General features: G+C 37.1%; 1 protein-coding gene across 1 annotated transcript in view; it reads left to right on the forward strand.

Moving 5' to 3' along the window:
- Positions 1-52: 52 nt before the first annotated feature.
- Positions 53-18,945, forward strand: part of RPGR (retinitis pigmentosa GTPase regulator) — a 33,117-nt gene continuing 14,224 nt past the window's right edge. Inside the window, exons 1-13 of the mRNA XM_088144782.1 lie at positions 53-202; positions 1,378-1,503; positions 2,718-2,810; positions 3,481-3,543; positions 8,536-8,694; positions 9,689-9,838; positions 10,543-10,701; positions 12,517-12,672; positions 13,211-13,335; positions 15,562-15,738; positions 16,360-16,525; positions 17,032-17,138; positions 18,257-18,322. Coding sequence (XP_088000908.1) covers positions 175-202; positions 1,378-1,503; positions 2,718-2,810; positions 3,481-3,543; positions 8,536-8,694; positions 9,689-9,838; positions 10,543-10,701; positions 12,517-12,672; positions 13,211-13,335; positions 15,562-15,738; positions 16,360-16,525; positions 17,032-17,138; positions 18,257-18,322 — 1,575 coding nt within the window. The 5' untranslated portion in view covers positions 53-174. The remainder of the gene's footprint in view (positions 203-1,377; positions 1,504-2,717; positions 2,811-3,480; positions 3,544-8,535; positions 8,695-9,688; positions 9,839-10,542; positions 10,702-12,516; positions 12,673-13,210; positions 13,336-15,561; positions 15,739-16,359; positions 16,526-17,031; positions 17,139-18,256; positions 18,323-18,945) is intronic.

Here is an 18,945-nt window from a genome sequence, read left to right on the forward strand (position 1 = left end):
AAGAGGAATCTCTATGGTACTCACCACTTACGCTCTGCGCAGGCCTGCCAAGTACTCTATGGTAGAGTCGGACTTCGTTGCTAATGGCAGGAGATTTGTTTACTTCCGGACTCGAGGCGGCTGGCGGGCCCATCTACCAGCTCGGCGCCGTCCCCCGCCCCCCTCCTGCCCGTCATGGGGGAGGCCGAGGAGCAGGTGCCCGGTGAGTCTCATCCCCAACCTCGGGAAGTTGGCTGGTTGGTGCCGGTGACCCCCTCTCGCTTCTCGCGTCGTCTGCGGACTCCGCCGAGCGAGCCGGAGCAGATGCCCCGTCGCCTGCTCATCTTTCCGCGGCACCCGTTCTTCCTCTGCTTGGCTTCGGCGGGGCAGGAAGGGCGAGTGCGCTTGTGGCTCAGCTCTTCCGTGGGACCCTGTTTCCTCGGAAAGCGCCCCTGAAGGTTTTAGTCACTGAGTGCCGCTGCAAAGGACGGAGGCGGGGTGCATCTCAGCCAAGGCTTTTGTCTTCTTACAACATGGGGGCCGTTCTCAGTCTTCTGAGTATCTCCTTTTTGCAACTTGCGGAATAAGACCGTAAATAGCCTGCCTTCTGCCTCAAACATTGTTAATTTTAATAGGTCGCTGACTTTGCGGTATATACAATTGAACTGATGAAGGAGGTTTTTGATTTCTAGATAGGGTTGTTGTAAGGCAACTTGATTTGCTTCTTACGGAAAACCTGGAGAGGGCTAAAGTTCTAGCATAAGGCTTTTCATGACCGCTGAAGTCGTTTAACCCCCTGCTGACACTGAACTATAGAATACATTACATGCTTTGTTGAAAATTATTTTGAAAAAGGTTGTGACTAGAATAGGCTGCTCTACAGCCCATATCTTCTTTTTTGAAGAATTATTTTGATCTGCTCTGGAAATGTTAGGGAGTTGTTGTGCTTCATAGCTATGAGCACAGCATCCTCTGGTTACGTTTCCCATTGCACCACATTATTAATTCATGATCTAGTAGAGTTTTGTGCGGCTTACAGAAGAGGTGTAAGGTAGTGGTAATGAGGAAATGCAGTTGAATAATCACTCTGGTTCAACACTGTTTGGTTGTCAGCAACTTGAATAATCAGGGCATATTTTCATGTTATTTGTATTTTGAATGTGAAAAGGAGAAATCCTCACCAACCAGCCAGTATTTTAAGTGATGCTATTTGATAGCTATTTAGGTGTAAGTTATAGTTATATATTATGTAATAAATATCTTTATCTGTATAGGCAAAGTCAAGAAATTGAAAAAGAAAGGTATACTGATATTTTGACAGATTAAATGGCAAAATTAGTTGTTAGTAGAATTATGTAAAATTGATTTCAGATTAATATTTAAGCTTTTTCTTTTTAGAATCAGGTGCTATATTCACCTTTGGAAAAAGCAAATTTGCAGAAAATGTGCCTAGCAAGTTTTGGTTTAAAAATGACAAACCTTTACACATATCATGTGGAGATGAACATACATCTGTTGTAACAGGTTAGTATGACAAGATTTTAGGATCATGTTTTTCATTGTTCTGATTTTTTAAGTGAAGGCTTACCATTGTATTGATAGTAATATTATAGGAAGGAGATACTGATATTTTCATAAATTCAGACTTTTATTGTAAAATGGACTAGATAAAATTGGCTTTCCTAATCACCAAGCCCAGTCCTAAGGATAACCTTGACTATTACATAGCAACAGATCAAGCAAAGCTTTAGAAGCTAAAGTGCTCTGGGATTTTAGAATTCAAGCAGCACCTGCCACATAACATCCCAGACTTAACAACTGTTGATAAAAAAGACAAAACAGTCTGGACAGTGGACATTGCAATACCTGGAGACAAAAGAATAGAAGAGAAAGAACTGGAGAAAATCACAAAATACAAAGACCTGCAAATAGAAGTAGAACGACTGTGGCAAAAGAAAGCAAAGGTAGTACGAATAGTAATAGGCGCCTTGGGTGCAATTCCAAAACATCTGGAGCACCACTTGAAGACCATCGGCATTAACAAAATGACCATCAGTCAATTGCAAAATGCAGCTTTATTTGGAACAGCTTACATCCTATGTTGATACCTTTAACACCATCAAACAACAACATCTGCCTATCCCAGGTCCTAGGGAAAGACTCAATAGGTGGATAAAAATGCCAAATCTAATCTAAACATCTGGCCATCTGTGCAACTAACAAGAACAACTTATTAAACTTGTATGCCACTCACCTCACATTTGCCATGCACATGTGTCATGGAGGGTTCTCTTAGAACTGAAAATAATCTTCACTGTCAAGGCAGAATAAAAAATAATATATAATAATCAGTTGTGCACTGATTGTTCATGCTCAGAATTCCCACAATATAACTCTATAAAATTTTTGAAATATGAATTGATTACATATATTCAGAATGATTTATGCCCACTGTCATCCTATAAACTTCATGTTTATTTTTTGTTCTATGACTGTATATTTAATAGTATTTATAGTCAAAGACCAAAAATAGTTAAATATATGCATAGAAATAGAAAAAGATGTACATTTAAGTACAACCTATGATAGTGATATATATCTATAACATTTTGCTGACTTAGTCTTTGTTACATGGTTATTATGTCTAGTTCTATCTGTGTCTAACTAAATTGAAAATGTTTGGTGTATCTTATCATGACTGGCAATCACTTATTTTCTTTAATGTCTGTATTCTGCAGAAAATGGTAAACTGTATATGTTTGGAAGCAACAATTGGGGGCAGCTAGGATTTGGAACAAAGAATACTGTCAACAAACCAACTTGTGTGAAAGGTTTGTCTTTGTCTTATGTGTCAGGCTTTAGAATAGAACTGATCATTCTGTTTCCAAAATGACAAATACTTTTATATAAGTATTTAATACTTAATAAGTCACATTAAGACTTGAAGTCTCCCTATCCAGTATTGTTTTTAGGAATTCTTCTGTGTATTTATGGAGAAATGAGCTGTGCTGTACAGGTAGTCCCTGGGTTAAAAATGCCCGGGTTACAGATGACCCATAGCTAAGAACAGAACCTATTGTAGCAAAATTCAAATTAAATACACAAGGGTTTGAGTTAAATACACAGTGGTTCAAGTTAAACACACAATGGTTCAAGTTCATTACCACAATACTACTTATATTCCAGCTTACATACAAATTTGACTTAAGGACATACCTTGGAACGGAACTCGTTCTTAAACTGGGGACTACCAGTGATTTTCAGGTAAATATATAGAGGAATCCAGCCTTACTGAATTATTTTTATGATTCATAAAAATTATTTCTAACTTCAGTAGAAAATCCAGCTTATTTATGATGTGCTGTCAAATGCTGGGATTGCTAATGAGTAGAACACTGTAAATTACAGACTCTTATAAAGCTGGACACTGAGCAGATTTGACAATTTATTTTATAATTATTAAAACATAATAATAACACCTATTGTGTCTTTAATCCATAGTTCTAAAACCTGAAAAAGTGAAACTAGCTGCCTGTGGGAGAAATCACACTTTGATCTACACAGGTATGTAATTTATTTGTTTATATGCCCGAGGTTTTCCTATGGCAGCTTTCTGCTTGGCTAGAAGGTAACATAAGAAATAACATAGTTTCAAAAAGCATTGTTGTGTGATTATAAAACTATTTTATACTGAGTCTGATAGTTGGTCCATCTGTCTGGTAGCAGTTTCTTGATACAGTATAAATTAAGAAGAGGCATGTTTTGGTAAAGGCATCAAAAGGCTGGAATTTCCTTCTGAGAGAAGTTTGTCTTGCCTGTCTTCTAATGGCCTTGTTAAGACGATAAAAGTTTTCACGTTAAGAGAGTTTTCTGAGCTGGATGTGAAATTTGCCACTTTTTCCCTATAATAATACTGTAATTATTATTGGTTCTAAATAATTATGGTTTATCAGAACTTTAGTTATCTTGAGTTACCTGGAGAAAAAACAGAATATGACTTTTTAAATAGATTAGCTAAAACCTTTCTCAGCCTTATATCACTTGAGGCACTTCAGCCTGAGAAACATGGGCCTGAATGTGGGCTTTACACATGCAATAACTACTTCTAGTTGTGCAGTGACTCACATTTGGAAGGGAAAAGGTGATTTGGACTGTCTGTGGGCATGCTTAATGCAAATGTAACAGGCATGCCTATGCATGCTCCAAATCACCATTTTCCTTCCTGATCCAATTCACTACACATCCCTAATTTCTACAACTGAATAATGGGCAAACCATAAAGATCACTGAATCATTTGTCAAGTACATTTCTCCCAACAGAAAAAAATGTATTTTTAATAGGATTTTGCTAGCAGTAGTCAACTAATCCAAATATAAATAATTTGCTGGAGATTTAGGAACTCAGCTATTTTTTTCAAGTTGTAGGTTTTCATCTTTCTAAACACTGAAAAATGGAAGTAATTTTTAATAGATACATTCCTAGCAATGCTTTTAATAAAGATAAGCTACAGAAATCTGAAAGTTTTAAGCAATGTTGTGAAATGAATAATTCTGAATATTGTAGAATTATTATGTAATTAATAATGTACCATGGTCAATTATATGTTTGGCATTAGACATACAGTGGGGCAAAAAAGTATTTAGTCAGCCACCAATTGTGCAAGTTCTCCCACTTAAAAAGATGAGAGAGCCCTGTAATTTTCATCATAGGTATACCTCAACTATGAGAGACAAAATGAGAAAAAAAATCCAGAAAATCACATTGTCTGATTTTTAAAGAATTTATTTGCAAATCATGGTGGAAAATAAGTATTTGGTCACCTACAAACAAGCAAGATGTCTGGCTCTCACAGACCTGTAACTACTTCTTTAAGAGGCTCCTCTGTCCTCCACTCGTTACCTGTAGTAATGGCACCTGTTTGACCTTGTTATCAGTATAAAAGACACCTGTCCACAACCTCAAACACTCACACTCCAAACTCCACTATGGCCAAGACCAAAGAGCTGTTGAAGGACACCAGAAACAAAATTGTAGACCTGCACCAGGCTGGGAAGACTGAATCTGCAATAGGCAAGCAGCTTGGTGTGAAGAAATCAACTGTGGGAGCAATAATTAGAAAATGGAAGACATATAAGACCACTGATAATCTCCCTTGATCTGGGGCTCCACGCAAGATCTCACCCTGTGGGGTCAAAATGATCACAAGAATGGTGAGCAAAAATCCCAGAACCACATGGGGGGACCTAGTGAATGACCTGCAGAGAGCTGGGACCAAAGTAACAAAGGCTACCATCAGTAACACACTACGCCGCCAGGGACTCAAATCCTGCAGTGCCAGATGTGTCCCCCTGCTTAAGCCAGTACATGTCCGGGCCTGTCTGAAGTTTGCTAGAGAGCATTTGGATGATCCAGAAGAGGATTGGGAGAATGTCATATGGTCAGATGAAACCAAAGTAGAACGTTTTGGTCTAAACTCAACTCGTCGTGTTTGGAGGAGAGAGAATGCTGAGTTGCATCCAAAGAACACCATACCTACTGTGAAGCATGGGGGTGGAAACATCATGCTTTGGGGCTGTTTTTCTGCAAAGGGACCAGGACGACTGATCTGTGTAAAGGAAAGAATGAATGGGGCCATGTATCGTGAGATTTTGAGTGAACACCTCCTTCCATCAGCAAGGGCATTGAAGATGAAACGTGGCTGTGTCTTTCAGCATGACAATGATCCCAAACACACCGCCCGGGCAACGAAGGAGTGGCTTCGAAAGAAGCATTTCAAGGTCCTGGAGTGGCCTAGCCAGTCTCCCGATCTCAACCCCATGGAAAACCTTTGGAGGGAGTTGAAAGTCTGTGTTGCCCAGCGACAGCCCCAAAACATCACTGCTCTAGAGGAGATCTGCATGGAGGAATGGGGCAAAATACCAGCAACAGTGTGTGAAAACCTTGTGAAGACTTACAGAAAACGTTTGACCTCTGTCATTGCCAACAAAGGATATATAACAAAGTATTGAGATGAACTTTTGATATTGACCAAATACTTATTTTCCACCATGATTTGCAAATAAATTCTTTAAAAATCAGACAATGTGATTCTCTGGATTTTTTTCCCCATTTTGTCTCTCATAGTTGAGGTATACCTATGATGAAAATTACAGGCCTCTCTCATCTTTTTAAGTGGGAGAACTTGCACAATTGGTGGCTGACTAAATACTTTTTTGCCCCACTGTAAATTCATTTTATGAGATTGAGTGAATCAGATTACACATGAGAAAGGTATATTTTGTGGTCAATTAATTTCATGGCCACCATTAACATTTGTAGTTGAATGTTTGAACAAATTTATGGATAATTAAGTCTGGTTTGAGTATTAATGCTAATTGGCTCTAATTGCTAATTAAGCTGTTACTTCTATGTCATGTTTCCATATATTATAGTAACTTGAATTGAAGTATTTGTATCAGTTTCTATCATGACTGCTGGTACATAGGTGGAAATAGAAATCAACATGTCATTTTACTGCAACTTGTGGTTATGATGCAGAAATCCAAGTAAAATGTCCATAAGGATACGAAATGCATGTTTTAAGATAGTCATCTTCAACTGGAAAGGAAAGGAGAGTGAAGAAGGGAACGTATGTTCTTAAGACCATCTCTTGTAAACCCCATTCTGTAGGATATCGGTACTATGTCAGCATTGACCTTAGTGGTAACCTGTTAAGAGTGCAAGAGATGCTTGAACTGAAGCCAAGAATTGCCATTGTTAACACATAGTCATTGTGTATAACATTTTTTAAACTCTTTTCAAACACAGCAGGCAAGGCTATTATTATTATTATTATTATTATTATTATTATTATTATTATTATTATTTGCCTTGCCTACTGTGTTTGAAAAGAGTTTAAAAAATGTTATACACAATGACTATGTATTAACAATGGCTATTATTATTATTATTATTATTTTGTTGTTCATTTTCTGTAGTAAAAGCCTTATTTATGAGATAAAGCTATATTCATTCACCAAAGATGGTATATAGAATGATCGGCAGAATCTTTGTAGGCAAACTATTCTATAATGAGAAGTAATGGAACATGTTATGAATGTAGGATATAGAATTGCAAGGGGATGAAATTAAAATAAAATTGAAATTTTAAATATTATTTCACTCTTCATTAGTTATGTAACTCCGTAATTTTTTTTTAACTACCCTCCATTGTCATGCAAAGAAAATAAGAGTGTCTTTCAGGATACAGACTTTTTATGATCCTTAAAATGAAATAAGCCAATAAGTGAAACCTAAGCCATGCCTCACCACATCCAACAAGGGGGGGAAAAAAGATGGAAAGCAGAATCTGGTGTGGATAAGAGTTAAAGATAGGGAAGGAATTCTTCCACTTTCTCATGTTTCCATTTATTGGTTGTTAGTACAGTGAGCTGAGCCTGTGGTAGGGCCATATCACCTTTAAAAATCTTGGCCCTAAATTCTCAGACTAATCATAGCTAGAGCTAAGATAATTAATTCTTTGCTGATCCCCTACATACCTCATTTCTGATTCAAGATAGCATATATATTCATTCCCATATCCTAACTTCAGAACCTAGACTTTCAATTGAATTTTTAAAGCACTGCCCAGAAGCTGTTCTACTAGAGATACTTCTGTATCTCTGCAAAATCCACTTTCTCTCCAAACCAAACCTAGGGATGCTGGACGTTTGCCCATCTTATCAGAATATACTAACTATCTTTCACCTTGTAAAAGTAGGGTGGGTTTTTAAAAAAGGGAGGATAAATTCCATATAACTAGATGTATAGCTTGCATATTAAATTGCCTCCCTTCATTGTTCTCTTCTTAAGCCAGTTTGGGATTGACATAGCATAAGAAGTATGGAAAATATATTGCTCTGACTCTATTCCTTTGTTAAGTTCTGAAAGCTGGGGTCTCTCAAAATCGGATTTTAATATTCTATTTTTATTTTTTTATTTTTTTTTTGGTTGCACTTACACATGGAGCAATTATTAATTGAATCCTCATGTTTTAAGCTGTTTTTTATTCCAAACATATTCCTAGTGTCCTCCCCCGCCCCACCGCCTCCCAACTGGGAATGAAGGAAAGGCAATGAATGAAATCACTCCTGTTTTAAAAATCTAAGTTCTAGCCATGAGAAAAGTCTGCTTGTAATTGTTTGATGCATGACCCAGAGAAGTAGTAGGCTCCCCTTTGTTGGATGGGTTCAAGTGGAGGTTAGGCAGCCTTTCTCTGGGACACTTTAATTTGATTTTCTGCACCGAGCTGAGAGCTGGACCTATGGCCTAAATGGTCCATTCCAATTCTATGATTCTTGTTTGCATAGTCAAATTCCATTACATATAAATAATTCTTTTAAAAAAGCTAAGTTGTAGGTTGTGATTTCTATAGGTAGCCACTGAACAGTTAAGAACATTGTGATTAGTCTTGAAGGCAGCATGAGACTGTATGATCCATTCTTTATTTGATTTGGGTTTTTTTCTGGTGCTTCAACTGAAGGGTGCTTATTTTGCTTGTGCTTTTCTCTACACAGAAAAAGGGAACCTATATGCTGCGGGGGGTAACAGTGAAGGACAACTGGGACTAGGAGACACAGAGGAAAGAAGTGCATTTCATCTAGTTAGTTATTTCACTAGTCAACACCAGATCAAACAGCTGGCAGCTGGATCCTACACATCAGCAGCATTAACTGGTGAGCCCAGTGGCTAACGTGAAAGTTATGTTAAAGAGGAAGTTAGTTGAAGGTTCAAGTATTTTCCATTAGGCATTTATGGAAGCCAAAAATCAAAAGTATTTTACCTATCAAAGGGCAAATATTTTTCACAAAATAGGGTGTGAAATGCAGACACTTTTGGCCAAAGCAGCATTTTTACTAGCTTCCTTAAATGGATCAAAAAGTCAGGGCTGTTATTAGATGATAGTTAGGTGCCCTTAACCTGAATTTGATCATTAAAATTTAAACAATAGCCAAATAAACAAGTTCCAAAGGCTATGTAATGGCTTAAAGGTGGTAATTTGGATATAAGCAAACAATTCATTTTTCTCTCAGCTTGAACAGAAGGGAGACCACTGCAGATTATCAGGGGCATTTTGTAATAGAATCTGAAGCATCCTTACAATTTTGTCAGTAATGTCCATAAATACAGAAGAAGTCATTCGATTATGTCTGTGAAGCAGTAGTTTTGGGACAATTTGCTGTATGCACTTCTGCTCTGAGTGTTGACTTGGCTTTTAAAATGCAAAAAAAAAAAATTTTTTTTCTCCAACCTGGAATGAACTCTTTCCAGGCACAGGCACAGTATGAGGATACTCTGTAGTAGGATCTTCACAAGATTTTAAGTAACTTACAAACTGATTACCCCAATGTCTTAGTTATAAGAGAAATGCTTCTAAATATTGTATCCTTTTTTGTAAAGGGATTTAAGCTTTGTCTGATCTAAGAGAGAAATAATTTCATAGAGGGCAGACATACAATTTGCAGTTATCTTTCAAGTGTCACTCACTGGCTATGAGATAATGCACAAAATGGGAACTTTGCTATTGTTTCTGAACCTTCCCTCTCCTTCTTCCTCTGTATTACAAGTTTCTTCTCTAGTCTCCATAGCTTTATACCTCACTTCCTTAGACTTTGCTTCTTTAAATAATTTGGATTTTTTTTTACAATAATAATCTTTCTTATTTTTAAGAGGATGGACAACTTTTTATGTGGGGAGACAACTCTGAAGGCCAAATAGGCTTGGGTAATGAAGCTAATGTATGTGTTCCTCATCAAGTGGATGTTGGAAAGCCTGTTTTCTGGATCTCTTGTGGATATTACCACTCTGCCTTAATAACATGTGAGTATAAAATTAGGTATGTATATGTAGTGTCCAATAGCGTGGCTTGGAATTCTACATTTGCTGTGATCAAGTGGTATATCTATGACTTTTAGAGCAGTCTTAAGTGGGATAAGAGAGCGGAGTGAATAATGTTCTGCTGTTTACAAAGTCCTAATAGTTTGTGCCAGTCAAGGCCAATAGGCAGTCTTTTTTTGCATCTCTTCTACCTAGATCTTTCTCTTTTTTTTAACACCCTCTCTAGTTTCAGGAATAGTGGATTATGAATGCATGTTCTAAGGGAGAATAGACAGGAGGTCTGATTCTGAGCTCTCCCAAGAGATAAAAGATCCTTGGATCTAAGAGACCCAAAGCTATTCCTCTACATTGCCCCCCATGATATTCTGCCTCAGAATTTGGTAATAGCTATTGGAAGAATCACAGCCACAGAGTCTCCAGGTATTTCCATGATGGCATGGCTTCTTGCTATTGATAAATCTCTGTCTGTTGATCTCCCTGATGAAGGAATTCCTCTTTGCCAGCTGATCTCTCCAGGAAACATTTCTGATGGTTAGGATTGCATGGTTCATTTTTTAAAAAGTTGAAGTTAGCTGTAGTCCAGAAGATACAGGTATTATAAAGAAAGTCAGCATAAAATATTCCTCAGATGAATGTCTTTTCTCCTTGTATCGTGAATCTTAATATTCCTGCTTTATTTCCTATAGGTGATGGAGAACTTTATACTTTTGGGGAGTCTGAAAATGGGAAACTAGGTTTGTCACTTGAACAACTGAAAAACAATAAAGTCCCACAGCTTGTTTCTGGAATTTCAGGTAGAGTTAATAAGGTTGCCTGTGGAGGAGGACATACAGTAGCCCTTGCAGGTATATAAGCATCAGTATTTCTTCTGTTGCTTTTTACTATATACTCTGAACTAATTGTGATACTCACATATCTCTTAGTACATTTTAAGCTGAATGTCAAAGAGATTTTTAAATGGGGAGGGCAAACTTGACTCTTCAGATGTTGCTGGACTGCAACTTCCATCATCCCTCATAAATGGTTGTGTTGGTTAGAATAGATGGGAATTAGAGCAACAACATCTGAAGGTCGACAAATTGTCCACCCTCTCCTTGTTTAGCACCTGCTTTAGGTGATACACCCTCTCCTTGTTTAGCAGCTGCAATCTGTTTCTTAAATCAGAAGTGAAATGGTCGCTAATTGAACACATGACTGAGAGAGAGAGACTGCAAAGATCACAGGTTGCTGCCATCTTATTTAGATAAAGCTCTCTTGACAGTGTCCTGTGCCTGACCCAATTTTTCCCCCTTTTTTGCCCCCTCACAGGTTGGAGAGATTGCTTAAACAAGTTATCTCTTCCTGAGCTGCTTTTTTCCACAGCACAGTGCTTCCCTAAAAAGTGCTAACCCCAAGTTAACAAGCTCAGCTTTGACCTTAATTAGTTGATTAGAACCCTCTGACCAGCTCTGCTGCTGCCTGAAACTGACCAGACCTTAATCAGTTTGACACTGAAGGTCTTTATGGTTCGGTGTAAGAAGTTTGGTTGTAAATGTGCACATTGGTTGGATTTTTTTTTAAAATTACCATCATATCTGTGAACTATCATTAAATGAAGTAGCTGCTAAACAAGGAGAGGCTGTATGGGTAGTCCTCAAGTTGCAACAGCAGTTGGGACCAGGATTGCCATTGCTAAGTGATGCGGTTGTAAAGTGTGATGTCACATGACTGCATTGCTTAGTGACGGTAATCCAGGCAGTCCCAGTTATAGTCGTAAACTGAGACACTCAGATTATTAAGTGGGAAGCAGGACTCCTGGGTAAGGAGTGTGGAGGCATCTCAGGCTGGTGGGGGAAGAGCTGGGAGGCCCAGTGCAGGCTGCATGCAAATTGGGAGATTGGGTGCTATGGAGTGGCACAAGCGCAGGAAGGGTTGGGGGGAAAGGAGGGTGCAGTGCATGTGAGTAAAGGGGGGAAGCAGGGTGTGGTGTATGTGTGTGTATGCGAGCAAGCAAGCAAAGGGCAGAGGCAGTCACCGTACATGCATGTGTGTGAGTGAGGGGAGGAAGGAGGACACAGTGGATGGTGAGTGAGTGTGTACAGGCAAAGGGGGGAAGAGGCCACGGTGAGTGCGTGTGTGTGAGCGAAGGAGGAAGGAGGGTGTATGTGTGTGTGTGTGAAAGGGGGAAGGAGGGTGCAGTGCATGCATTTGTGGGAGTGAAGAGGGAAAGGAAGGTACAGTGCACGCGAGTGCAAAAAGGCCCGGGGCAGACTTACCTGAGCAACTTGTGACCTTCCCTACTGGCTTCCCCATTGACTTGTTGGAAGTCAGCAGGGAAGGTTGTAAATGGCGATCACGTGACTGTGGGATGTTGCAACTGGCCATAAGGGTGAGGTGGTTGCCAAGCACCTGAATGAATTTTGTTCATGACCGTGGCGGTGCTGCAACAGCTAGAACTTTGAGGTCTGGCCAGTCACACTGATAACGCCAAAACATTTTGCAATGGGTTCGGGATGGGCAAGCTTTACATTTTATATAATAATCAGTATAGATACTGATCTGAATGTCTGTTTGAACTTATCTGCTAACAAGCTTATCTTAACAAGTTTCCCTGTAACAGCCTGAATACTTTGAAAATGACAGGCTATGACTTGAATATTACTTTCACGGACATTTTTCAGGGGGAGAGGTCTATACCTTTGGCCTAGGCCAATATGGGCAACTTGGACTTGGCACATTTATCTTTGAAACTTCTGAACCAAAGATGGTGGATCATCTGGGAAAGCATAAAATCCATAACATTGCAAGTGGAGAAAACCATACAGCTTTAATAACAGGTATGTATGCTGTTAACTCTGGTGCTACATTTACTATGTATCTAAGGGTTTTATGATATTAAAGGTTAATAGGTCCTCATAGTCCTAAACAGATTTCAGAGCAATTGTTAACTTTAATTGTTAAGTTAAACAAAAAAGAAAAAAACGAAGACTAAGTTCGCATGTAATTGTCAACTCATGGGTTTGCATTGGGATGGTGCCCTGGGTAATCACTCAGTGTTGCAACTGTTGTTGTCATATCTTCAGATTTTCCCACACATTTCCTTATTCTGGAAACCACAATTTGCCATTAAATCTGAATATGGCAAATTGTGATTTCCCTCCAAATTAGAAATGGAGGCAATAATTTATAATGGGCCTACTTGGGCATATGTGCAGGTCTTGTTATTAAGTCTTTAAAATTTTAGTGGCCCTGGTTGTAGATTCCTGATCTAATGAAAAGCCTATTTTACATGTTGAAATACGAAAGTATAGAATTGTTGTTATAATAATATTTTTGTTTACAGCTTGGGCCATTAATATGTTTCTCTGTGTTTAGACAATGGTCTTATGTATACCTTTGGAGATGGACGGCATGGTAAATTGGGACTTGGGGAAGAAAATTACACTAATCAGTTTGTACCTACATTATGTTCCAATTTTTTGAGGTTTACTATACATTTGGTAAGTCTTCAGTTTTTTCTTTATGCTTTAAAATAGGTCTCATGTGGCATTTAAAAGATCTGATTATTTAAAGGTAGTATTATGCTTCACTGTATTTTTTAATTATAGATGAGCACTGAAGACATTAAATATACTTTTATTCATTACCCCACCATCACATTTTTGTCTAGGTTTTATTTACATGAAAAAAATGATTTAACATTATTCAAAATAAAAACACACTATAGCATAGAATGATAATAAGAAAAAGAAGAAACAAAATGGCATGAGAAATGTTTGATTTCCATACAACCTTTTCATTCAGTTGTATTATTTGAAAAACATGTTTCAGAGCATCATATAAGAAATAGATTTTTTTCCAATGTTTTCCTATACCTTTAGATGATGTTGATTGATACTTCTTTTGTTAATTATTTCAATAAACATGGACCAGTCCATAATGAAATTGTCCACTTTAGCTTCTTTTTTAACACATTATAATTGTCTAACATTTTTCCTGTAACAAAATATCCCATATACTGGGTTTCAGTAGTCCATATCAGCTCCAATCAGATCTTTCAAAATCTAGCAACTACTTTATGAGTTGCAGCCATTAAATATCCCACTAAGGCTGTACTTTACATTTTTATTTAATGATGTAATGCCAGTTGAGGAGTACTATTTATTTGTTGTTGTGCAATTTGTTCTACTTCCTTAAACCTATTCCCAAAGTAATTTAACTCTGTCACAGATTTATCAATTATGGTAAGACGTTTCCCTAATTCTACATTCTCTCCAGCACAATTGGGAGATTTTTTTTAATATATGAAACCCATGCTGGGGACTTTATGTTCTTTGAATCAACTTTAAGGAAAACTCTTATATTAAAGAGATGTATATATTGATACAGATTCATAAGATAACTTGTGATATATTTTATTCCAATTCTCTATATTTATTTTTTTCCCCAAATCACATTCACATGTTAATCTTTTCAGCTGGAGTATATAAATTTGGAAGACATGGAAAACATTTGAATGAGGTATATTTTTATTGTGAGCAAAGACAGTATGAGGTGAAAATAGTTCAAAGGAATGTGCAAGCTTCTAAGATATATGGCCTTCTATTGCACGTATAAAAATGTCCTTTTATCTTTTGGAATTTATGTGTCTTGGTTATGTTTAAAATCAAGACTGAAATCTGTATTTATTTACTCAGCACTGAATTTCACTGAACTGCATGAGACTTATTTCTGAGTACACATGCATACAATTATACTGTATTTTAACAGATATATAACTGATCTACAGTTGTTTAAGGAAAGAGCTGTTTCTTTCTCCTCTTTCTCCTTTGCTCTTTCTTGGTAAACACCTACCCTTTTGTGTGCTACAATTATCAGTGTTTGGGAACACTTGAGGTTAGAAAGATGTCTCTGACCACCTGCCTCTTGTAACATCAACAAACTCATCCTCTTTTCACCTTCAGATACTGAGAAGAGGAATGAGATTCAAAGAAAATACAACATTTAGTTTGCTTTTACCCCTGAAGACTTTTGGCAGCATGTGATCAATTAAAATAGTAATCCCTCTCATTGCATTATGCCACTTTGTCTCTTCTTAATATCTATTTTATGCAAATATATAACCGTACAGAGTTTTAACAATAAAAATCTTTTAAATATATATTGCATTGTCAAGTGTGTTTACTTACAGTGACAATTATTTTAACTTTCTCTCATAGTCACTGGTTCTTAAAACATTGGCCGCTGTTAGAGGGGACAGTTAAGGAAGTAGGAACACATTAGGCAAAGGCAACAGTAGGGTATACTAACAAGGTTAGGATTCAAGTTTGTAGCTTTGGCTACTTCTCTCAGTGTCTCCCCTTTGGCTAGACATAAATTAAGGATCTACAGAAAATGATCCTGGTGAAAACAAACATTAAACAAAATAACAAGATTTTTTCTAAAAAAAAAAAATCAAGCTTAATTTAAAAACCAAGAATTCTAATCTTGTATGATAATGTAGGGTTTTTTTCCCCCCTTTTAGTTTTGGGTGTTTGGTATGTCATCTTGGCTCAAAATTCTGTGGAGAATTTATTTTTGTTATTATTTTTGAATTGTGTGTGTTGAGATATTATTAAAAAATTCTGAAGTCTTTGTAATCAGGAATATATTTTTCTGTTCAGGGTTCTCCATTTCCATGTATCACTTCTAATTATTATTAGAAGTCCGTTGTGTTTATGTTATAGGTTGCTTGTGGTGGCTGTCACATGCTGGTTTTTGCTACTCCAAGGCCTAACATATCAGATACCATTCATGTGCTAGAAGAAAATGAACACAACTTACCTGTTCAAGTATCCGAAATGGGTGGAGATGCAGACACCTTTCAGCAAACGTTTTCAGCACGTTTGAGACGGAGAGAGAAGGTACACAAGTAACTTTCTAACAGGCTATTAAAAACTGTATGTGTGAAAAACTGAAGTATCAGGAAAATGTCTTTTTTTCTGAAAGTTTTCTTTAAAAATCTTTTAATTTTTAGAAGTTTTTTCTTGAAATGTTTTATCTTCATGATGAAATTTTTATTATAACTTCTTGGAATCAGAGAGAAGAATGGGTCTCTGTTTGTAATACTTTCAAGGAATGAAGTATAAAATATGAGATTGTAGACCCTAACTGCAACTAATGGAAGGGAGGTGCAAAAGTATATCCATGACAGTACACAAAAAATAAATTATATTCTTTTTTGTCTTTGTCTAAAAAATAAAAGGTTAAATTACTTCTAATTCATAGGTTTGAGTTTGCAGTTCAGCATACTGTGAACTTTTTAAACCTTGAAATTAAGTATGTTTAATTTATTGCAAATCTAGGTCAGATAATTTTAAAATTTCAGTCAAAAATCTAAGGCAATTAAACAGCCTATAGTTTGGAACGGTGTATGTTCCAAAAACTGAAATGTGTATAATGCCTTTAACTTAATATATCCTGTACATTATTCTTTATAAATCTAATATAAATACTGATTTACTTTCTCCTAATCCTTTCACAAGGAAAAATCACCAGAACAATTTAGTCGACTGGTACGAACACTTCCTCCATTGGGGAAAATTACTCAGAAGCTTGCATCAAGTGTTATCAGCAGTACTGTTCCACTTGGTGGAACAACCCATCCTGATCGAAATAAAGAATCTGAATCCATTTTGGACCATGAAACAGGTAAACTGTGTTTTGTTTACCTACAGGGGTGATCAGTATCAAAAAAAAAAAGGAGTTTTACTATAACACAAAATTCTAGACACATTAAATTGAAATCTTCAAGTGGGATATTGAATAACAGGGGCCAGGTTATTTGTGGGACCACCTGTCCGTAGCTGTCCTGGCCCTTTGGAACAGCCTCACCCTGAGATTTGGAGGGCCCCTATTATAGCCTTCCGGAAGACCATGGTGACCTGGCTCTTTCCCCAAGCATTGGTTTAAGGTGGGAGTGAGTCTAGCAAATGTGGCTGTTGAATGAGAGATGCATCTCAGGGATTTACGCTGTTTGCATGATGATAGAAATTTGAACCACTGCATCAAGTTCTGATGAAATAAAGTTTCCTTGTATTTCATTGTCTCTTTTCATTTGCATATTGAAACAAAAATGTTTCTCCCACTGTATTAACAGGGCAAACTCTCTTTTCCCCCCAAAAAAGTCAAAGTACGTCATGTATTTTGTTTTAAAGGTGATAAGAAAGAGGAGAACAGTGATACAGAGGACAGCTCAACAGAGAATGATTCAGATGAAAATGAAGGAAGAACCCTTGGTGATACTACAGATGTCTTAAATATGGTAATGTATTTACTAGTGAATGGTTGAAGAGGTCTGTGGGAGAACCTAGGAATACACAAAACAGGACAGTGTGTTGGTTTGAATTGTAACAAAACCATTGTGTGTCAGATTTTCTGCTGAACTGTACTGGGTCAGTCACAGTTCAACAGAAAGGAAACCTGGAATGCTTTGATTGTTCCAAATACTAAACATGGCCAAGGCAATTTTAAATTAAATTTTAATTTAAATGAATAAATAAATAAGGAGCTGGCACATATGAGACTCAGATATTCTTACAGAGTGAAAATGGAAAGCATTGTAATGCTTTGTTTAGGTGTGCCCACTTGTCCAGGAAAAAAAAAATTAAGCAGGAGTGGAAAAAATTATCAGGAATGGGGGTTCTGTAGGGGACCAGGCAAGGAACAGTTTTCCCACTTGATCTAATGGATTTTGTGATTGATTGTGCCTGACAATACCCACAATATGGTCACACAATTCCAGATATGCATATCTGATCTAAAAATGTAGCCTATCTCTGACCCAGTTTAGTACTAATGGTTATTTTATACTGGGGGAAAAATTATTTTTAAAAAGTGATATGGAAAGATGCTGTTTGAAATTCAGAATTTTCTTAGAGTACATTTTGCTATAAAATTTTGTATTTCAGCACTATGACTAAATTCAATATTTAGAATCGGGAAAGTAACAGGTGATACCTTTTAAAGTTTCAGAAAAACTAGGCCTTGTTTGGGAGGCATAGACTCTGCTTACAGTCTCCAGTTTTGTTTTTTTAATAATGAATTATTAAATTTATATGCCACCTGACTCTCAGCAACTCTGGGAAAGTTTTTTTGTACACATGTAAGGCTACCTAAAATGTACAGAATTTTTATCCTGTTTCTGAGAATTCTTAATAAAACTATACTTTGCTGTTGTATGCATTCAGTCAAAATAGACATGATTGAGCTAAAACAAAAATAGTCTGACATGTAATAAAACTTTTTCCTGCATTTCTCTAATTCTGTTTTTTTCTGGTTGTTCAAAAACTGCTCTGAGATGTTCCAGTAAAAAGGCATATTGCCTGTATGTAAACCTTAATTGCTTGCTTTTAGTATTACTCAGATGAAATTATTTTTCAGACCCATGTGATGAGGCTAAATCCCAATGACCAATCGGTAGAATTAGCACCAGTTCAAAAACAAAAGGTATTGTCAAATTATTTATATATTTCACGTTGCTTAATTTCCATGCTTTTGTACCAGTAGATGAAACCTGGTGAACCTCTGGTCTGCAGGCTGGATGCACCCTCGAAGGTTTCAACAACTTGCCCATGACACTTCAAGTGGAATCCATCTTGCCCATGATTCCTCTCTCCATCTTGCTTTATATCATCTTCTCTGTCTTTTATCAAGTGTGCAGAAGAAAGTGAAAGAGTGATGGTTCTCCATCTTCTTTGACAAACAAGAGAACACCAATCCATTCCTCCCTGTGTGGGAAAAGGCTTTAAGTGACCATTCTTTTCCTCCCTGTGTGTGTAGGCATTCTTTTTTTCTAGATATGACTAGAAAAGCTGGAGCTGGAAGGTTACGGGTTATAAGATTTCAGCAGAAGGGTCCTGCCAACCCCAAAGCCCTGCTCCTTGATTCTACATATGTTTGAAACGAATAGTTGTTGCAGAAAACAAATTATGCACATTTTTCAGTGGCATTATAGTGATAGATCTAAAGGTGTTTGATTTGCTGAAAAAATACTTCTGTTTGCACAAAAACACTTCTCTTGCCCCTAGGATAGATCAAATCCTCCATTCCATTATAGTCCCTGTAGCCTA

The sequence above is a fragment of the Python bivittatus genome, unplaced genomic scaffold (genome assembly GCF_059951505.1).
Source record: "Python bivittatus isolate LINGU-HERP-01145 unplaced genomic scaffold, Pbiv_v1 ctg000350_np1212, whole genome shotgun sequence".
NCBI classification, from domain to species: Eukaryota; Metazoa; Chordata; class Lepidosauria; order Squamata; family Pythonidae; genus Python; species Python bivittatus.